The 23,392-nt window shown below is 36.8% G+C and overlaps 1 protein-coding gene across 3 annotated transcripts in view; it reads left to right on the top strand.

The window, feature by feature from the left end:
- CEP112 (centrosomal protein 112) overlaps nucleotides 1-23,392 on the top strand; it is a 443,305-nt gene that overhangs the window by 200,242 nt on the left and 219,671 nt on the right. For all 3 annotated transcript variants that reach the window (XM_023729297.1, XM_023729296.1, XM_023729295.1), the window contains one exon: nucleotides 7,275-7,457. In XM_023729297.1, coding sequence (XP_023585065.1) covers nucleotides 7,275-7,457 — 183 coding nt within the window. The remainder of the gene's footprint in view (nucleotides 1-7,274; nucleotides 7,458-23,392) is intronic.

Genomic DNA, 23,392 nt, shown 5'->3' with positions numbered 1-23,392 from the left:
TGATTCTAACCCTCCCAGATGATTTTGAGGGGTTCAAGACTTCGATGGAGGAAGCAACAGCAGATGTGGTAGAAGTAGCAAGAGAACTAGAATTAGAAGTGGAGCTTGGAGATGTGACTGAATTGCTGGGTTATCATGATAAAACTTTAATGGTGAGGAGCTGCTTCTTAGGGATAAGCAAAGAAAGTAGTTTCTTGAGATGGAATCTACTCGTGGTGAAGATGCTGTGAACATTGTTGAAATGACAAAGGATTTAGACTATCACATAAATTTAGCTGATAAAGCAGGGGCAGGGTTTGAGAGGATTGACTCCAATTTTGAAAGAAGTTCGACTGTGGGTAAAATGCTATCAAACAGCATCACATTCTACAGAGAAATCTTTTTATGAAAGGAAGAGTCAATTGATGCTGCAAACTTCACTGTTGTCTTATTTTAAGAAATTGTCACAGCCACCCCAACCTTCAGCAACCAGTACCCTGATCAGTCAGCATCCCTGAACATTGAGGCAAGACCCTCCACCAGCAAAAAGATTACAACTTGCTGAAGGCTCAGATGATGGTTAGCATTTTTTAGCAATAAAGTATTTTTTTAATTAAGGTATATACATTGTTTATGTAGACATAATCCTATTGCACGCTTAATAGATTACAGTATAGTGTAAACATAACTTTCATATGCACTGGGAAACCGAAAAAATTCGTATGACTTGCTTTATTGTAGTTGTCTGGAACCAAACCTGCAATATCTACGAGGTACGTCTGTATTATTTTTGCATTGTTGAGGTTTATAAACATTTATATTCTGTTCTATAATCATAATTCTCACAGTTACAGAGACTTCATTTTTTATTATATATTTATCATTAGGGCTTTTAGCACAACTTCGTATGTGAGTCTTTTATTTTAATTCATCTCTTAGCTGGTGAGATTTCATCAGTAATAGTTTTTTGAAGAAGGGCTTATAGTAGCTGAACTCAGTGCATTTTTGCATGCTGAGAATCACTGTATGTTCCCTTATTTTTGAAAGATGGCTTGGCTAGGCATAAAATTCTTTGGTCATCCTTTCTTTCCCTGAAACTTTGTACATGTTGTTCCATTGTCTTTTGGCACTGAATGTTCATCTTAGATTCTCTAGTCATCTCTTGGTTGCTTGAATTTTATGCTCAAGTGCCTTTTTTTTTTTCCTGGAGTGGTTTAGATATTAATATTCCTTGAGTTCTTCTATGTTTGAGCTTCGTTTAGTATTCCTAAGTCATTCTTTTCCTCAATCTGAATCAGTTTTTCTTGGTATACAGTGTTCCTTTTTCAGCAGTGTTTATTCAGCTCATTGTTGTTTCTCATTTAGAATAAACTTTTTGATGGATTTAATTTGGCCCTCAGTTAATTCTGTTGTTTATTTTCTTGTCTTTGAGTTCTTCTTTTATTGTACTCATGTTCTTGTTTCTCCTATGACTCCTGTAACTCTAATTGTCTGCCTTTTAAGGTATGTTTTCTTTCTGTCCAGAGTAATGGGCCGTCCCCTCCCTCCCTCTCTCGCTTTCTCCCTCCCTCTCTGTCTCCTTCCCTCCCTTCTTTCCTTCATTCCTCCCATCCCCCTGCTTTGCTAAATTCATTTATTTTTTGTTTCTTCTGATGTAATATCTTTATAGCTGTCTAGACACTTTTCCCTCATCTTGTTTGGCCTAAAGTGAACAGCTCTGTCCAAACCTGCTACACCATCTCCTCATTTACCAACATGGTTAGATTCCAAAAACCAGGTTATGTGAAATCAGTGGTATGCAAAAATGAAGGATGACCACATATTATGTGGGACACATATGTCCCTCTGTACTCGGGTGGCTGGATTGGTGGGATGCATATGTCCCTCTGGACTCTGGGGGTACATTGGTGTTATGTCAGGTATGCTGCACCTCGTACTGGTGCCTGAAAATGAGATATCCCCACGAATATGGAATCATCACTAGAGTGCAACTTCCAGATAACACACAAGAACCCAGAAATATACGTACAAGGCTTATCTTGCTGTACAAAAGCCAAAAGAGACAAAAGTTTTGCACAGTCACACCTCTAAGATGTGCCGGTAGCTTTCCGATAAACCCAAGAGGCGAAAATGTAGGTGGGTGCTGTATGTCCCACTGGTCATGTTAATGCGCAAAGTAGTTGGATAGTAAATTTTTTTTTACTGTTGCCATAAATACAAAATGTCAGATAATGACATAGTTGATAAATGAGGAGAAGGTGTATTTGTTCTTCTATAACATGGATGAATTCTCTTTGACTCCTTTTCTGCCTTTATTTTCAGTCTTCTTCTTAGTTTCAGTTTGAAGGAATAAATATTTTGCTGCATTTACTTTTCTATAGCCTGAGATTAAGATAGGAATAGAGGAGAAGAGCTTAGTTGGAGCTATGAGCAGCCTGTTTTAGAGAAACTGATACTTAGCCTGTCTTGTAGCATTTTATTAATGTCTTACACCAGGGTTTGCTCTACATATTGGAGAGTGTTTTCTTTTTTATGGGAGCTCTGAGGCCTATGCTTCTATGAGAGACAATTTTAGAATTTGTTTCTTTCTTTGACTGCCACCTTTTGAAAATTATGGCCGTGATATTATCCCTCTTACTTTCTTTGGTTGTTGCCAGTAAATATTCTCTTGCATTGTTTTTCACATTTTTAGTGTTGTTGTTCTTTTCTCAATTTTTAGCTTCCTCTGCTACCTTTACCCAGAAGTTCCAGGGACAGTTGTATTCAGTATGGGGAATAGGTTGCTATGGAGTACTGTTAATCCCGTCACTAAAACCATTCCCATAGTAACTGAATGACCATCTGTCAGGATGTTATAGAGAATATTCCTAGATTAAGGTTAACATACTAGGTAACCTCTAAGGTCCTCGAGACTCTTAAGATTTCATATTTCTATCCACTTGAAATTACAGCATTTATCATTAAGTTTTAGGAATAATCTAATGGTAGGCCTGCTCACTGTAGACATGTCCTCTCTTCCTCCTTTCCTAGCAGAAGATAGTAGAACCTCTCTCCCTACTTCCAATAGCTTTAATCCATTCTTATACCTGGTTTGTAGAATATAGATTTTGTAATTTAGTTACATTTGGAATCATTTTAATTAGTATTTTGTACCATAGTTTATCCTTCTTAATGCCTTGTAGTATATCATATCACTTATATAATTTATGTTTCTGGTATTGGAGTTTCTGACAATGAAGTGTATTATTGGGCTAATGTTAGTCTTCCTTGTGTAGTGTACTGAGAAGTAATGATTTTTTCCATCCCCCTTGCATGTTTCTTTATAATATTATTAAAAGGTGTTCAGGCCATATTTGCTAGCACTAATTTCACGATAAAACAATTACTAGGACTTAAACTGTGTACTCCAAGACTTCCTTACAGTTGGATATCTAGCAGCTCCATCTTGGTCTTTCTTGGCACCTGGAATGTGCTCCTGCCCTTGGACACCTAACTGGAAACCTCAGTTGGAGCGAAGACATCATGTCAGTCTGTGGATGATTTAGGCTGCGACAGGGGCCTGCCACTTTCAGGGACAGTTAACTTCACTCTTGAGCTTCAGGTTCAGAGTTATGCGGATGGAGGAGGACCTTTATTCATCTCCTGCTTTGACCTACAAAAGTGTCAGTTTCCTGTGGGCCAACCTGATAGTTCCTAGGCTCTAAAGACATTTACTCACCTAAATTCCCGTGACCAAGCCATGAAGCCCTAGCATCTCAGGATGCTATCAGATGCTTGCACATGATGACTGATTACTTCCATTTTCCCTGAAAGACATACCATTCTGTTTTAATACATGTAGAGCAGGCACGTCCCTTGTATGGTTATCTGGTTCACAGTTCAATGCATTCATAATTAGGGCTCTTGAAAGTTACGCTCCTGTATTACCCGGAAATCTTTAGACAGTATGAATTAAGCAGGGTCCTTTGTGATGATGCATCCCATTTCCCCCCTAGAGCATATTGTGAGTTTTCGAGCACCTTGACTTAGAGGCTGTATTGACCACTTAATGTTCATCCTTGTCGATGCTGCCTGCTTTCACATCCTGCATATTATCCATAATTTTCCACCTGATGATTACAGTTAACTCCATTAGACATTATTATTGGTCAAAAAAAGTCTAGTAGTCCAAGGTAAAGAAGTTAAATGCTGCCTCACGTTACCCTTGAGATCTGCCCGCAAGTAAAAGACCAAACTGGAAAGTCCAAAGAATTCTTTTAACGTTCACTTACATGGAAGGGGCTAGGCACCCGTAAGACCTTGAATTTTAACACAGACTGTCAAGGATTGAATTGTGTCCCCTAAAAATGTCTGTCAACTTGGCTGGGTCATGATTCCCAGTACTGTGTGATTGTGTACCATTTTGTAGTCTGTGATTTCCTCATGGGTTGTAAACTCTTGTCACTGTGATGTAATAAGATGGATTAGCGGCAGTTATACTGATGAGGTGTACATGATTGGTTAGTGTCTTAAGCCAATCTCTTTTGAGATATAAAGGAGAGAAGAGAGCAGAGAGATAGGGGGACCTCATACCACCAAGAAAGCAGTGCCAGGAACAGAGCACATCCTTTGGACCTGAGGTTCCTGCGCAGAGAAGCTCCCAGACCAAGGGAAGATTGATGACACGGACTGTCCACCAGAGCCGACAGAGGAGGCCTTCCCCTGGAGCTGACGCCCTGAATTTGGACTAGTAGCCTACTAGACTGTGAGAGAATAAATTTCTCTTTGTTGAAGCTATCCACTTGTGGTATTTCTGTTACAGCAGCACTAGATGACTAAGACACAGGCCCACATCCATGATGACCTTTGTGGTCGTGAATACCATCATCAAGATGCCTCCAGAGCATTAGGGTTTTTCCTCTGAACACTACATTTGTCCTGAGAAGACACCTCTGCCAGAAGATGCTGACAGTGAGGAAACCTGGGCAAAGGCCAGAAAGGGCCCATAACATCTGGAAGCTGGCCAAGAAGTGCTGGACTAGTCAGATAAGCTTGATATGTTTCACTGTAAAAGGCAACAGAAGCTTATTATCTAGCAACCTTGAGATTAAACTAGCAGCACTGAGTAACAGGCCTTGGCAGAATAATAAAATAATAATTATTTATAAACATCTGTCTTCAGGTTTGAAAGTCCATTATCATGATTTCATTTTTCCTTATATTTAAAAATAAGTAAACTGGAATTTGGCCGAGGTCATTGATCAGTCTATCAGAACACCTCAGATGACTCAGAGAAAGTTACCATGGAGGTGCATTGTTACTAGAGCCTAGAACGAGGCAGCGTCATCTCTTGTGATGATTATACTGCTATTTCTAGTCATGTGTCTTTTCTTGGGAGAAAAATTCTATAATTCTTCTGCTTCAATTATTGGTTGTTTTGGTTACTTTTGGTCAATTGGTTACTTAGCATTGTAAGATATTTTGCTTTCTATCAAATCACGTCTATTCTCCCTATTTTTCTGAGGTTTTTGAGATCCCAATAGAACTTTCTGCCTCCTTCTGCTTCTCTTCATGTCTTACATACTTGAATAATTTTAACTAAAAATTATAATTTTATTATAATAATGCTTGATAGTATAACACTAAGTAGGAATAAGAATGAGCCCAAGAAATAACTCAATAATTTATACACTCAGCTGCCTGAAAAAAAAAAGTTGTAATATCAATACAATTTAAAATTCTCTCTTTTAACATTGTAGTTGTGTGAATCAGGGAATAAAACATATACATCGATTTTAAATAAAGAAAACTTCTTTATTACTTGGTGTAGTATATTAGGAGAAAATTTTTATTCTAATTTTTTCCTGTATATTGCCAACAGTGGAATAATATGAGAATAAGGAGGACTAAATGTTAAATAAATGTAAAGTCACTAAAATACTGCTTTTTTCTCAGATGCAAAATACATTTTTCTGTATTACTTTGTACATTATTTTGTTCTGTTAAGTGTAGATATTTAAGAGCTAGTATACTTTCTTCTTCTAAATAATGTAAGAAGAGTATGAATGGTCAGAAATTTATTGTTGATTTTCCAGTTCATTAAGAAAAACCACAATAAGAGAACGTTTTGAAACCTTTTTTTTTAAAGCAAATTTAACACGTGTTTTAGGATTCTTGATTTGAAATGAGGGGATGAGAATTTCAAATTTAAAAAGAAAATCACTTCTGAAATTTAGTGCAGCGTGCACTCTGAGAGAAATGAATGCTATAGCTTTAAGATAAGGTTGTCTGGTGATTCATTGCACGAAACAAGATGGATTTGGAGCAAGCTCCTACTGTTAGCTTTTTTGAAGATGGATTCTCACGCCGAAAAATAACGCAACATTTTCTAGATCACGGCAGTTTTTTGCCCTGAAATCCACCAAAACTGAAGAAAAATCCAAGTGACTGTTCTTAGCAGCTGTGTGGCCTGGAGTTCACTGGGGAAGCTGGCTTCCTGCAGTCCCCTATTCATCACCTGCTTCAAAGACAGCCTGGCTGGCTATAGTTTGCAGGCCAGGTAGGGTGCCATTGTGCACAGTCTGGGAGGATTAGTATCAAAGCTGCAGCAACCAGGCCCTTGGTCTCAGGCTGCCATTCAGTCTAGCAGGGAGAGGCTAAGACTGGCCAAGGTCACAGTCTCCAGTGTGGAGTGGACTGGGAAAGGATCCTGAGAATAGAATGCTTTTTATGAAATCATGGCGCAAGCTTGCAGCACAGCAGGTGCCTTTCTGGAACACATAACATCTGTTTATGTTGGTATACCGTAGCTGACAACGAGATAATAGAGCTTTGAAATTTATCATTTCATTTTTAAAAAGACAACTGTATATACAATAATCCAGATGCGTATTTAGCTCAGATCTTTTATTTGAAAATTATAAAGAAAACTGACCGATGTAATTGCTGCTCTTTACATGTATATGTTTAAGCAAAAAGCAAAGCGTAACGACGATTAACCATTGATAGCCATGCTGATCACTAATACTAGGATTCTTGGGGAGAAAATACCTAGCATTCACCATAAATTTTTTCCACGTTCAGACATTTGTGTCAACAGCTTGCAGAAGGATTTGCTGAATATGCCCACCTTCTTTGAATATTAGGAGGTTTGGCTAAATTTCCCCCAAAATGTGAGTACTTCAAGGGTGAGGTAGTAATGACGCAAAAATAAAATTTTCAACTTGGACAAATTAGAGAAAAATAAAGCTGTATGTGAGTTGTCATGACGACAAGGATGTTCTGTTGATGAACTGTCCTCCTCATTGTCCAATCAGATAGTAGAGCTGAAGCTGGAGCATGAACAGGAGAAGACGCACCTATTACAGCAGCATAACGCAGAGAAGGATAGCCTAGTCCGAGATCATGAACGGGAAATTGAAAACCTGGAGAAACAGCTTTGCGCTGTTAATATGGAGCATGAAAATCAAATTCAAGAGTTCAAGAAACGAGATGCACAGGTAATTATCAATAATATTTGATAAAACGGGTGTCTATTTTTAAAAAGTCATCAGCGCTTAATGTTTTCTTATTCTTATTGATGCACGCTGTTTGATCATTTGTAAAACTGACATATAAATGTGATTTTTTTTGTTTTCTCCCCCCCACCCCCGTTTTGGGGATGAATAAGGCTTTAACTAGAAAAACCACAGGTAGCCAGATTAAAAATCCCATGGTGCGCTATAACTTGGCCTCTTTTTAATAATCTTGTCTCAGTTCCTTTCATGATGGATTTTTTTTTTTTTTTAAGGTATCTGCCCCTTACCCCTCCCCTCAGCCTCAGCAAATCCCTATGAAATATATCAGGGCGCTCTCTGCTTTTTGTTTTAATCTCTGCAGGTAATAAAGCATGTGTTTTAATATTTGCTTTTCCTTCGTAGTGTTGCTTTTTTTCCCTTAGACCCTATGTTTGATTAGCGCACTCAGATGGTAATTGATAAAAATGACTTCAGAGAAGGGCTGTTTCCCATCAGATCTGTTGTCTTTTGCTACATGCACATACACATGCCTCTTAGCCTCCATCTCTGTAGTCCCTGTTGGAAGCCATTTGGCAGAATAACCCCCAGCTGTGGTAGCATTTGACTCTTCAAACTTATGGATGAAATGTGCACTGTCAGCATGGAAAATTATCTTTATAAATTTCAAATAAAAAAAAATCTTATTGGGTGTGTATCTTTGTGGTACAATACATTCTTTAGGGTATATATAATCAAAGGCCTTTAGTGTATCCTCTTGAGGAAATTTCTGTGAAATTTTATTAGAATAACATTTAAGAGCAATTGATAACAATAAAAAGATAGTTTTCTCTCCCAATAAAACCCTATCAGATACTAGCTCTAAACACCTCTTCTCCCATTGAAATCAAACCATACTCTCCTTACCACACATAAGCTTCTTCCCCTAGGTATTCTTCCTTCTAAAATAGAATAATTTTCAAGCAACAAAATAAGCCTTCTGTTTGTTGTAATATGTGTTTAAACAATATAACATTGTTTAAACATAAAAATACTCTCAGTTAAATAGGATGTTAATTCCTGGAGTGGAGGGCAGGAGGCGGTAAGGGAAAGAACAGGAATTATTGGCTATTTTTAATTTGACCTTGGATTGTCTTTTACTTTCTGAGAATGACTGGAACAATATAAATATACTCAGTTTTGTTTTTTTTTTTTTTTGGTCAACAATGTTCATTTATAGGAAAATCATTGTCAATTTGTTTTATGGTGGCTTTCTAACTCCACAGATACTCATTGCAGTGGCCATGGAACCAGAATTGTCAGATGGTTCCTGTTAAATCAGCGGGTCTTATACTTTTGCTGTCAGCCTTTCTAAAGCCTTTATAAAATATACACTGCTCTTTTTTTTTTTAACCATACATTTTATTAAGAATCTTTTCAAACTTACACATTTTCCCGCAAACATGATCTTAAACCTTACCATTGTCTTCTATGATAAGGGATTTGGGTTCTGAATCAGTGTAGGGTCTGTTTGCATAGAGGAATTCAATAACTGATACAATAAAATACATTAATTTACATAACATTCTACTACTTTGGTGCTGTTGTGAAAAAGCCGACACAAGTGGAGGCCAAATTTAGAGGAAATCTTTGTGATTTTGCATATGCCGTATCTGCCATATAGGGTGCGGTTCACCCAATGATAACAAAAGGGAATTTTAGAAGTATTACGTATAATTGAGGTACACAGATAGTATAATGAGGTTATTAATTGAGTTTCTTCCTACTAAAATATTAAGAGGGCTATAGAACCTCTTCAAAGGCTGTTCCTGAGGATTTTTTTTCTTATATTTTGTGTCTTTCACGAAACGTTTTATTGATAGCCTGTTGCTGTCACGGTAATACCAGTAAGCAGTGGAAGCTTAGGCTAAATTTATTCTTCATCAAAATAAAATAATTTTCTGTATAAATAATACTTAGCTGTTTTTAGAGAATATATATTTATAAACATTTTACCAATAAGTTATATTTTATTATGTGTACCAAAATGCTAGTAATATTTATTTTTGGTTGTTCATTAAGGTTATTAATTTAATGTTTCCTTAAGGTAAGTTCTAAATTTTTCAAATATATCTCTTCATGATTATGGTGCAAATAATCTAATATTTAATACCTTCTAAGTGGTGAATTCCATTCACGAATTAAAAAACAGACAGACAAAAAGAGTGGGCATATATTTTTTTTAAGATCTTGTTTCAGATCACTGTGTTGTGGTTTATTGCAGAACAAACACATGTATCTTAAATATTAGATTTTTAATTTTTATTTTAGTTCCAGAGAGAGGCATTTGATTTTTACTTAGCGTTTGACTGCTCCAGGTTAGCAATGGAAGCCATTTTGTAGAAAGGACTGTTTGAAATACAGAAGAGGACTGGTGAATTATCTGTTTTGGACGCTATGGCTTTGTTTGCTGCTTTTCTTCCATCATATTTTCAAATGAAGACAATATCCTAAACTATTTTTTGCTTTTTTTCAAGTAAGTAATATATTTTATAATAAGGAAATTATAATTATAAAGCATAGTTACCTACCTTAAGGTAAGTCATATCAATTATGAGCTCCATTTTGGTAAATATGATATATAGTTAGTACTGGTCAGTTGTCATTCAAACAATTTCTATTTTTTTGATAAATTATAAGACATAGTAGTTCTGCTAAGGACAGTTAAAAGATTTTTTTCATTTTATTTTGTGTTTTTAGCTAACTGATTAATTCTATGTATGTATTATATTTTTGTCATAGTACTTTGATTTTCAGTGGCAGGATATTTTATGTTGTGATACTTGCTAAAATGCACACTAAGTGTGATTACTCTCATACAGGAAGTTCGTGTCTGGTATCTAAGGTTATGATGTTTAAGAAAAAACATCCAGACCTGTCAGTAGAAATCAAACATATAGAAATTTATAACCTCATTGTCAGATATTTCTCGTTTACCAGGTCCCTCTTATTGAAATTATTTTGGAGGATGATCAGTTGATTCGATTGTATTTTTTAATATAAAGGAAATTTGTAAAGATCATCTTAGGACAGCTTCTTCTAACGTGGCAGTTCTGTATGTTTTGCTTTTGAATCAGCAATCTAATGAGAGAATTTCTGCAGTTTATCCTGTTGAATTAGAAGAAAAACATGGGCTCTTCGATCCCTTAGCTGTTTTTTTAGAACCCTAAACCATTTAGAGATTGCTTGATCTTTTTTATTGTTGCTGAAGTGAATGGTGTGTCTGAGTACTGTAGAGACTATTCCATAGAATCTTTGTGATCTGCCCCAGAGGTGGAGTCACCATCTTAGGACAGCTGTAAATATGACCTGTTGAGGTAAGACAGACTGAGGAGTCAGGGTCACCTCAGCAACCGCTGTGAACCACAGTCGGGAAAACTGCAAATTAAGCACAGCTTACTTGGAGAAAGTCACTACAGATAGCTGAGAAAATTTGAAACTTAACATTTACATAGAGTTAAACATTGCCACCTAAATGCCATTCTTGATTCCCTAAACTGAGAATCATGATTCTAATATGAAAATTTTTGTGTAATAAACCATCTTGATTTTGCCATATCGATTCACACTGTGAGGCTGAACCTATCACTGATTCTAAAATGTAGAATTTGCAGAATTTCTCTTTTCTTCTGCCAAAAAAAAAGTTTTCCTAAATAGAATTCACGATAAGACAGTTTTTAAAATTATATCACAATAACGTTATTTTCCATGAATTTGGGTATTTGGACACAAGATAAAATCTCTGTTTATAAACTGGGTGTGTGCATGCATCCAGTGGATCAAGCATTTGTTATCACTCTTCAGAGATTACTCAAAGGGCAAATTTTACTGTATGTATACTCTGAACGGAGTCCCTGGGTGGTGCAAACTGTTAGCAGTGCTCAGGGCTAACTGAAAGGTTGCAGGTTCTAGTCCGCCCAGAGGTTCTTCGGAAGAAAGACTTTTTTTTTTTACTACTTCTGAAAAATCAGTCATTAAAAGCCCTATGGAGCACAGTTCTAAGAATTCTGTCACACATATGGATTCACCATAAGTCAAAGTTTGCTCAACAGCCTTTTTTTTAATAGTCTGAACATTATTGTTATACCTTATGTGTGGCTTGTGAGCTTGGTAGCATTTTTCTATTGATAACACTTGATTTTAATTTATTTATATCCAAGCTGCTTTCATAAAGGATTTCAGGCAGCATTTTGTAATAAACAGTTACATAGGTTAAAATATAACTGAAAAAATAAGCAATAAATTATATTAACTACATCAGAAAATCAGTACCAAAAAAATATGCTGTATCATTGAGTACAAGTTTTAGCTCTGAGCTTACCTAGAAGCCACAGCAAAGAGGGAAACATGATGATTATCTAATTAACAGACGTTATACTAGTTCATTTTTTTTTCTAGCGCTGAGTTCTGAGAGAAATTTGTGACATGAGACTTAATATAAAGAATTGACGAACATATCTGATGATGTTCGCTATATGTTAAAACATTTGGAAATAAAATCTGGCGTGAAAACCTTAGGTTCTTTAAATACCATCATAATATGTAATCAGCAGATTTTTTATTTTTTTTTTAATTTTAGTGTGCTTTAGGTGAAAGTTTATATCTCAAATTAGTTTCTCATTCAAAAATATATATACAAATTATTTTGTGACATTGATTGCAATTCCCACAATGTGTCAGCACTCTCCCCCTTTCCAGCCAGGGTTCCCCATGTCCATTTGTCCACTTTTCCTGTCCCTTCCTGCCTTCTTTGCTTTTGGGCAGGTGTTGTCCATTTGGTCTCACATACTTGATTGAACTAAGAAGCACGTTCCTCATGTGTGTTATTGTTTGTTTTATAGCCCTGTCTAATCTTTGGCTGAAAGGTGGACTTCAGGAGTGACTTCAGTTGAGTTAGCAGGGTGTCCAGGAGCCAGCAGATTTTATTTTAATGTGTTACATTTCATTTTAATTTATTGAGGATACTGTTATTCTCAAATCACCAAACAAAGCTGCTTCGGGAGACCCAATTTTATAGATATTATGAATCAAAATAAAGGATATTTTAAGTCATGGACCTGGCAAATTCTAGTCCTCTCACCATATCACTGTTTCAGAAATGCTTATGCATCGTCTTTTCTTGGGGAAGTAAAAGAAACATGGCTGAGAATGGAAGTAGCTTAGAAGTTAATACCCTGACATTAAATTCCAAGTGTTTAACTCTTTCTTAAACCTGATTCTCTTGTCCCCTGGATTTATAATATGAAAAGCTATAATAAGAAATAACAAAACCAAGTAGTAATTCAGTCCAGAAGTAGAAGGTACATGTGCTCACACTAAACTGGTTCATTTCCTACCTATAAAACCAAAACAGTATTTTATCACCAACATTTATTCATTAGTATCATTTGCTTGGTACTGAGGTAGTAAATATTCTGATAGCTTTAGGTCGAACTGGACTAATTGCTTGAAAAAGCCAAACTACATAAATGATAATTTCCCCTCAACATCACGAGGTGGTGGTATTGGTGTAACCCTACTTTTTATTCCCCACTTCTCCCTGGTGACACTCCTAGTCACATCAGAGTGGTTGCTGGTACTCTAGCTGTGTACACACGGCACTTTGATATTATCCCCTGATAGACCCAGTTTTTTGTATTAGAGGAAGGAGTGGAATTAAGTGTTGTAAGTGCTGAGTGAGTTTTGCTGCAGCGTACAGAGTTTAATGTCAGACATGAGAAGAGTTGGTGGGAAAACATCTCTAACATTTCACTATTATTTTGCAAAGAAAAAACAAGACTTTTTCAGTGTACTTGTGTTAAAATCCATACCTTAACAATTGTCAACTTATTTTCTTTTGATGTAAAGAAAACTGTTTTCTTCATTGTATTATCTAAGTGCTGTATTTAAAATAGCCCGAGAAGATTCTGTGTACATTTAAAACATATATAGAGATTTTCCTAAGTAGGCCATTTTAAAAAACCCATGGCGAAATGCTGTGCTTTCTGACATCAAAAGCCTAGGTCATACAGAGTTTTCCAAATAGTGAGGCAAAAATCCTTCTCATATTTTGACATTGATTGATAAGAGGATCTTGTTTTAGTAGTATCCAATAGTGGTATATCTAGTATGTTACATATAAACTTAATAGTGTGTTTGTGTTACCTATATGTTATATATTAGTATGTATAAGAATACTATTTCTTATGTTCTTAATTAGGAGAAAACATAGGAAAAATGCTCTTTCAAGTAAAGCTTACATTTTTATATGTCACCAGCTTTCTTTTTCCATTATAATTCTGAAATTCTGTAATCATTTTCATCTTACAAGTACAGAAGTAGCATTATATACCTGTAATTAAACTATTATAAATAATTCAACTTGGCCCTCATGGAGAAAGTTACATTACGTTTAAAAAACAAAAATACAGTCTGAGACAAGGAAATTGATTTCTCTATGAATGATCCATTTGTAGAAGTGTTACACAGTGTATCTTCAGTCCTGTGCATATTTTTTAAATGTTGCAGTTACCATAGAAACCACATTCTATGGTATGTAGTCCACTTTTAGATAAAGAGTGTTCCTTTTAAAGACAAACCTTCTAAATAATAGCGTAAAGAATAACCTTTGAATTAGCAACTTAGCGCCAATTAATAATGACTGCTTTAAAATGTGTCTTTTGTTCTTATTATACATAATGGATTTCTTTAGAAATATTAAAATTGCTCTTGAAGAAGAGGTAATTAAATCCTGGAGGTATGTAGAGAGGAAGTATGATGTGAGCAGTGGTGAAAATTGGCAACACAAGTCTGTATACAGTGTGTTCTGCCAGATACAGAGCTTTCAGTCATATCGGGTGTACACGTATATAGCAATAACATAATTAAGTAATCTAAAGAGATGACCAAATCCATTATTTCTCAATTTACAGATAAGAAACCTATGATTCAAGAACATTATCTTGCCCAAAGTCACAGAATAGCAAACCATGGCTGCTTAATCTAGATTCAGTGCTCTTTGTTTGTATCTCAGCCTTCCTCCAAGGAAGATTCTAGATTTGGGGAGGGATTTGGACATGGCAGAAGAGGAATAGGATTGTATACGAATCTCTGCGTATCAAGGGAAAGAGACATTGGTCCTCTTTGTTCCCCATGCTGAGATTCTCATAACAATTTGCATTTCTGCCAGTGATGTTGCTGCAAAGTCATAATTGAATGGTGCTGTTTGCGTTCCAGTTTTAGTAAGCGGTACCTCCTAGAACAACACTGAATTTTTATGCTTGTGTGTTTAACAAAAGCAGTAGTAGCAGCAGCAACAACAACAGTTATTTATTGTTGGCCTGCCATGTACGGAGCTCTTTGCTAGGTCATTTATATTGCATTATCTCATTCACCACTTAAAACACCCTATGAGGATTACATTTCTATTTGGAAACTCTGTTTCCACCTCTTACCTGGGTCAGAAGGAGACTGCATGTATTTCCATTTTATCGATAAGAAAGTATTCAGAAAGCATAAGTAAATTACCCAGAATTACAAAGTCAGTAGTGTAGCTGGGACTCATGGTAAAGTCCCCTGCTCCACATGCCTGCTTATGTATGAGCTCGTTGTCTCTAAATTTTATTTATTCCACATAAATCCATTATATTTTCAATTGTGGGTTTTCAGTAGATTACTAGATCTAAAATACTGATACCCAGAACTCAGACTATGTAAATGCAAATCAGATGTTAGCCAGTACTTTCAATCTTTCTCCAAAGCTATAAGCCATGGCTTTGTCTCTATTCTAAGATAAATTTAACCCTGAGGAGATAAGTATTTCTTGATATTTTCTTTGGAATATAGTTCCTTCTCACAAATTTCAGAATTTCTGTAATGGGAAAATGAATAAGTTTTTGAAATGGATTCACTTTTGGGTTTTCCATTACCACCGAAATGTGTTCACACTAAGAGTCTGGTAAGCTTTTAGGTCAGTGGGACCTACCAATCTCTAGAAAAATTGCTTAGGAATTTATAGTTAGTATTGGTGAAGTATGGTTTATTGTGAATGGTTAATGGTGGGTGTCTGTTGTATTCACGTAGTATTTTAGAGTATTACATATGAGCCATTCATTTTGTGGACTTTTTAAACCTCAAAGAATTCAATGTTAGTATTTCTTTTTTCCCCTAAAGGAACCCAAATAAGGACTTTGTTTTAACTTCTGCTATTGTATGACAACAGCTAGTCAAAACATTTAAGAAATGGGCTCAAGATGGTTTAGTAAGTTCAAGGTGGTTTAATAAGTTCAAACCTGGAGATTTTCCTGATAGAAATACAAGGTGTAATTAGAAAATATATTTCTTTTAGAACCCTCAAAAACATTTATGTCGATGCAGTTTTGGCTTAATTCTAGAGCTGTTTTGGTCAAAAGAAAAAAAATTTAAGGTAATTTTTTAAAAATAAAATACCCTAGAGACAATCACTATTCTACATGCTGAATGTCATTTCCATCGACAAGGAAAAATGCCTTCAGTTATTTTTAGAATATTGCTCTTCCTTCTCCTCTTCACCTCTGCCTCAAATGAAATTACTAAGAATGTTGGCAGAAATTACCTCTGAGGAAATATTGGATGAATAACTCTTCTTCCTTGATGTCTTGTAGAAGTCATTTATGGGTTTCTGACTCAGTCAGTTCTGTAAGAGACATCCCTGATGTCTTCATTTGTATATTTGAGGTAATTTTTGTCTGACAGAGAGGTTGAGCCAAAGTGCAAGAAATGATTGGCAAAATGATGATATCATCAGATGTTCAAAGAGTTGGCAAATTGAAGCTTATTGAACTGTCGTTTTGTCTTCCATTCAGTACTAATTGGAATCATGCCTAGTTGCATGATATGAAGAATATTTAACACCTGAGCGTTTTTCATGACAGAAATTGATGTTGAGGGGACCTTAAACTATTTGAGGAGGAGAGCAAGGCATTACATGAAAATAATAGTCTATTTTCAAACTACTTTAATATTTATGGATAGAAAATATTTGAAAAATGTTGTCATTAGGCGAAAACTTTTAGATAATAAAAATTGGCCTTATGGCTATTACATTTTAAGGTTTTACAGAATATTTATTGAGTTCAAAAGCATTGAAATTAGTGAGTTAGTTTGAAAACTTGAAACTCATGTTTTCAGTTGAAACAAATATTAAAATTCAGTGAAAATTATTTTTTTCACTTGTTTTAATACTTTAACTTGCTACCTAATGTCTTGACTACTTTTGGATGTTTGTATACTGGGAGTTTGCAAAAGATCACAAGAAATCAGAAAGAAACACTATGCAAAAAGACTTCCAGAATTGAAGATGTGTGTATGATTTTTCCAGTTCGTTTTCATTTGTTTTGCTTAGGCATGAAGTCAGGGCCTGACGATGTTAGTTAACGTTTGAAAATGAGTTCATGGTGTCCTCAGAGAATGAAGTTTGTTGAACTACGTGGCCTGAATCTGGTCTCTCCCCTTGTTTGTAGGGGCAGTTTCAATGCAGCACTAGTCTGGAGGCATGTGCGTGTCCCCCTCCCACTGGTGCCATTGTTCACCCGCTCTGTGGTGTGGTACAGGGGAGCTTGCAGTAAATGGGGAACCAACAGCCAGGCCCAGCATCTCAAAGCAAGGGAATTTTACAGTGGGAAGACTTGAAAGTTGCAGGGCTTTCAAAAGGTTAAAACTAAACTAACGATTCCTTCATCTTAAATGTGTTCCTTAAGTCAGTATTTATTAATGAAACAAACCCCAGCTCCTTAGGGTCAAGTAGGACCTTGTTTATTTCAATATTGGCAAAGGTGTCATTTAAGGTATAAAATGCATGTGTTCACCAAATGTTTCCTGAAAAGCTGATTTTTGTAATGCAAGTGTTAGTCTCACTTATTGGGCAAATTGTATGATACCTCCAGATATAGTGAGGTTGACATGTGCAACAAAAGAAGTGGAGTGTGAGGGTTGAAAACTTTCTCTTCTTCAGTTATTCAGAAATGACTGTCAAAGCTATTGTTAAACAAAAGCCATGAATTCAAGAAGTACAGTGTGCTCCTGGCTCCTCTGTTAAAGTCCGTCCTAACTGTGCATATGATGGTCCAGACTGTGAGTGAAGCGTGGAAATGCATTCTTGTACTTTCACCTCTCTAATCATTTCTAGTGAAATAGAAAAATCACCATCTGTTGCCATGGAGTTGGTGTTTCTTTAAAAAAAAAAAATTCAATTCAGAAATAAGAATAGCAGACTGAATGTGCTTATGAACATTGTAACTCTTTTCATTGCCTTTTGAAATCTCATTATCCAGACTGATGTTGACAAAGTAGACCTATGTTACCTGAGAGTTTATAACTGTGACTCCTCAGATTATATATAAATGAAAGTTTATTTCCATATAAAATATCATCATCTGTGAAAATTAGACAAAATTATGTACATAAATAGATTTTCTCCAACTTGAGTCATTCATTCAATAAAGAATTTTTGAGTGCCTACTCTATGCCAGGACCCAGGGCTGGACAGCATAGCGCACACCTCTAGGAGGTGACCTTCACATCCTAGTATATATGAATATTGCCCAGAAGTTGTATAGGACACAACTTATATGGCCATAAAGGGGTTCCCACACTGAGTACAGCAAAGAACAAGGCAGACCAGTACTCTGCCCTAAGTGAACTTATGCTTGAATGGGGGAGGATGGATGTAATATACAAAAACAAATACACAAGGAGAACATCAAATTGCAATAACTGGTTGGTGGAGAATTAAAATTGGCTGGTATTACACAGTGACCAAGAAGACCTCTCCAGAGAAGAGACATCTAAGCTGAAATCTGATTGATGAAAAGTCAGGCAGACTGAGGGAATAATTGGTGCAGAGACCCTGTGGGACAGAAAGCCTGGTATATTCAAGAAATGAGGAAGGAGGCCAGTGTGGCATGAGCAAAGTGGGCACGGGGAAGGGCAGTAGGTAATGAAGTTGAAAAATACGCCCAGGGCCTTTTAAGCCCTGGTGCAGAGTTTGGATTTGATTTTAAATATGTTGAGAAGACAGTTAGAGGCTTTTAGGCAGTAAGGGAGCACAATCTGATTCATATTTTTAAAAGATCCCTGGCTGCTGTGTATAGTTCTGGTTATGTTTGTACAATATATGTATTAGAGCCGATAGGGGACATGCTGGATGGATTCAGTGGGGAGTGAGAGAAAGAAGAAGTAAGGGTAACTCCTGGAGTTTGGGCTTGAGCAACTAGATAGATGGTGGTATCAGATATGAGGAGTATTGGTAGGGAACAAAAACAAAAACAAGAATTATGGTGTTGCCAAGCTACATCTGAGCTACATCCTGAATGTCCAGAGGAAATGTATCATGCAGGGAGTTCGATATGCAGGTCAAGATTCCAGAGATATAATAGCATATGGATAATATTTAAAGCATGGGCTTGCATACAATTTACCAATTTCTTATTGAACATGAGGATCCCTACGCTGATTCATGGCCAGTCTTTACCACTTACTATCTCTGTAAACCTGGGTGACTTACTATGTCTGATTGTTTTCCACATCTGTAATATTCATTCACTCCTTTAGTGTCATTCATTGAGCTCCCACTATGTGCCAGGTACTATGCCAGAACCTGGGAATGTTCAAAATGGAATGGTCCCTGCCTTCCAGTTTATAATCGATGGGGTGATGGAGAGTGTCAGGAGAGATGGTCCGAAAAGGTTGCATAAAGTAGATGTCGTATGCATTGAATATTTAAAATGAGTAGAAATTTACTATGCAAATTAAAATGGGGAAAGCATCATAAACAGAAGGAGTAATGGTTAATATTTGGAGAACACTTCATACCATGTTGAGTCAGTACCGAATCCTGTTGACCTGCGGCCTCCAATCTGGAGTTTGTACTGCCCTTCTATGCTCTAATTTCTTTCTTTCTTTTTTTTAATTGTGCTTCAGGTGAAAGTTTACAGCTCAAGTTAGTTTCTCATACAAAAATTTATACACACATTGTTATGTGACCTGTCATGGATTGAACTGTGTCCACCAAAAATATCTGTCAACTTGGCTGGGTCATGATTCCTAGTATTGTATGATTGTGTACCATTTTGTAAATCTGATGTGATTTCCTTATGTGTTGTAAACTCTATCACTATGATGAGGTTATACTGATGAGATTTACAATGTTAGATAGCGTCTTAATTGAATCTCCTTAAAGATATAAAAGAGAGAAGTGAGCAGAGACACGTGGGAACTTCATACCACCAAGAAAGCAGTGCCGGGAGCAGAGCGTGTTCTTTGGACCTGAGGTTCCTGCAGTGAGATGCTCCCAGACCAAGAGAAGATGGATGCATCACAAGGACCTTCCTCCAGAGCCGACAGAGAGAGAAAGCCTTCTCCTGGAGCTGATGCCCTGAATTTGGACTCGTAGCCTACTGGACTGTGAGAGAATAAATATCTCCTTGTTAAAGCCATCCACTTGTGGTATTTCTCTTAGAGCAGCGCTAGATGACTAAGACATGACCCTAGTTGCTATCCCTATAATGTGACAGCACACTCTTCCTTTCCACCCTGGATTTCCCGTGTCCATTCAACGAGTTCCTATCCCTTTCTGCTTTCTCATCTCGCCTCCAGACAGGAGCTGCCCATTTAGTCTCATGTTTCTACTTGAACTAAGAAGCACACTCTTCATGAGTATCATTTTGTGTCTTGTAGTCCAGTCTAATCTTTGTCTGAAGAGCTGGCTTCAGGAATGGTTTTAGTTCTGGGTTAACAGAGAGTCTGGGAGCCATGTCTTCTAGGGTTCCTACAGTCTCAGTCAGACCATTAAGTCTGGTCTTTTTACTAGAATTTGAGTTCTGCACCCCACTTTTCTCCTGCTCCCTCAGGGTTTCTGTTGTATTCCTTGTCAGGGTGGTCATTGGTGTTAGCAGGCCACCATCTAGTTCTTCTGGTCTTAGGCTGATGGAGTCTCTGGTTTATGTGGCCCTTTCTGTCTTTGGCCTAATACTTTCCTTGTGTCTTTGGTGTTCTTCATTCTCCTTTGCTCCAGGTGGGTTGGGGCCAAATGATGCATCTTAGATGGCTGCTCGCTAGCTTTTAAGACCGCAGACACCACTCACCAAAGTAGGATGCAGAACATTTTCTTAATAAGGTTTGTTATGCCAGTTGACCTAGATGTCCCCTGAAAGCATGGTCCCCAGACCCCCCACCTCTGCTACTCTGTCCCTCAAAGTGTTTGGTTGTATTCAGGAAACATCTTAGCTTTTGGTTTAGTCCAGTGATGCTGACTTCCCCTGTACTATGTGTTGCCCTTCCCTTCACCTAAGATAATTCTTGTCTACTATCTAGTTAGCGAATTCTCTCTCCCTCCCTCCCCACCCTTGTAAACCATCAAAGAATGTTTTCTTCTGTGTTTAAACCTTTTCTTGAGTTCTTACAATAGCGGTCTTATACAATATTTATCCTTTTGTGACTGAACTGATTTCACTCAGCATAGTGCTTCCAGATTCATCCATGTTATGAGACATTTCAAGGATTCATCATTGTTCTTTATCATCACATAGTATTCCATTGTGTGAATATACCATAATTTGTTTATCCATTCGTCTCTTGATGAGCACTTAGGTTGTTTCTGTCTTTTTGCTATTGTGAACAATGCTGCAGCGAACATGGGTATGCATATATCTATTTGTGTGATGGCTCTTATTTCTCTAGGATATATTGCAAGGAGTGGGATTACTGGATCGTATGGTACTTCTATTTCTAGCTTTTTAAGGAAGCACCAAATCAATTTCCAAAGTGACTGTACCATTTTTACATTCCCACCAGCAGTGTATATGTGTTCCAGGCTCTCCACAACCTCTCCAACATTTATTATTTTGTATTTTTTGTATTAACACTAGCCTTGTTGGAGTGAAATGGTATCTCATTGTAGTTTTGATTTGCATTTTACTAATGGCTAATGATCATGAGAATTTCCTCATATATCTGTTAGCCGACTGAATGTCTTCTTTGGTGAAATGCCTGTTCGTATCCTTTGCCCATTTTTTAATTGGATTGTCTTTTATTGAGGTTTTGCAGTATCTTATAGATTTTAGAGATTAGACCCTGATCAGATATGTCATAGCCAAATTTTTTTTCCCAGTCTGTAGGTTGCCTTTTTACTCTTTCGGTGAAGTCTTTTGATGGGCATAAGTGTCTGATTTTTAGGAGCTCCCAGTTATCTACTTTCTTTTCTGGTGTTTGTGCATTGTTAGTTATATTTTGTATTCTGTTTATGCCATGTATTAGGGCTCCTAACGTTGTCCCTGTTATTTCTTCCATGATCTTTATCGTTTTATATTTTATGTTTAGGTCTTTGATCCATTTTGAGTTAGTTTTTGTGCATGGTGTACATATGGGTCTTGTTTCAGTTTTTTGCAGATGGATATCCCATTATGCCAGCACCATTTGTTAAATAAACTGTCTTTTCCCCATTTAATGGACTTTGGGCCTTTGTCAAGTATCAGCTGCTCATAGGTGGATGAATTTACATCTGGATTCTCAATTCTGTTCCATTGGTCTATGTATCTGTTGTTGTACCAGTACCAGGCTGTTTTGACTACCGTGGTGGTATAATAGGTTCTGAAATTAGGTAGTGTGAAGCCTCCTACTTTGTTGTTCTTCTTGAGTAATGCTTTGCTTATCCGGGGCCTCTTCCCTTTCCATATGAAGTGGTGATTTATTTCTCCATCTCATTGAAAAATGCAGTTGGAATTTGGATTGGGATTGCATTATATCTGTAGATCACTTCGGGTAGAATTGACATTTTCACAATGTTGAGTTTTCCTGTCCATGAGTAAGGTATGTTTTTCCACTGATATAGGTCTCTTTTGGTTTCTTGCAGTAGTGTCTTATAGTTTTCTTTGTATAGGTTATGCTCTCATTTCTATTGCAATGTTTTTACCAGCTCTTCACTTCATTCCCTTACTGTATCATTTATTACCCTTTTCGGTAATTAGTACAGTGTTCTTCAGATGAAATGCATTAGGATACAGGGTATATGCAGTGCTGAAGGTACTCACTTGTCTACGCCAAGAGATTTGGAAGACAGCTATCTGGCCAACTGACTGGAAGAGATCCATATTTGTCCCCATTCCAAAGAAAGGTGATCCAACAGAATGTGGAAGTTATCGAACAATATCATTAGTATCACACACAAGTAAACTTTTGCTGACGATCATTCAAAAATGGTTGCAGCAGTACAGCAATAGGGAACTGCCAGAAAGTCAAGCCAGATTCAGAAGAGGATGTGAAGGGAGGAATATCACTGCTGATGTCAGATAGATCTTGGCTGAAAGCAGAGAACACCAGAAAGATGTTTACCTGTGTTTTACTGAGTACGCAAAGGCATTCAACTGTGTGGATCATAACAAATTATGGATAACATTGAGAAGAATGGAAATTCCAGGATACATAATTGTGTTCATGAGAACCTGTACATAGACCAAGAGGCAGTCATTCTTACAGAACCGGGGGTACTGTGTGGTTTAAAATCAGGAAAGGATTGTATCCTTTCACTATACTTATTCAATCTGTATGCTGAGCAGATAATCCAAGAAGCTGAACTATATGAAGAAGAATGCAGCATCGGGATTGGAGGAAGGCTCGTTAACAATGTGCAGTTGACACAACCTTGCTTGCTAAAAGCAAAGAGGACTTAAAGTACTTACTGATGAACATCAAAGACTACGGCCTGTAGTATGAATTACACCTCAGCATGAAACAAAAACCCTCACAACTGGACCAATAGCAACATCATGATAAACGGAGAAAATATTGAAGTTGTCAAGGATTTCATTTTACTTGGATCCACAATCAACACCCATGGAAGCAGCAGTCAAGAAATCAAATGACATATT

Source organism: Trichechus manatus, unplaced genomic scaffold, assembly GCF_000243295.1.
Source record: "Trichechus manatus latirostris isolate Lorelei unplaced genomic scaffold, TriManLat1.0 scaffold00028, whole genome shotgun sequence".
Classification (NCBI taxonomy): Eukaryota; Metazoa; Chordata; class Mammalia; order Sirenia; family Trichechidae; genus Trichechus; species Trichechus manatus.
This window is presented reverse-complemented; position numbering and strand designations above follow the sequence as displayed.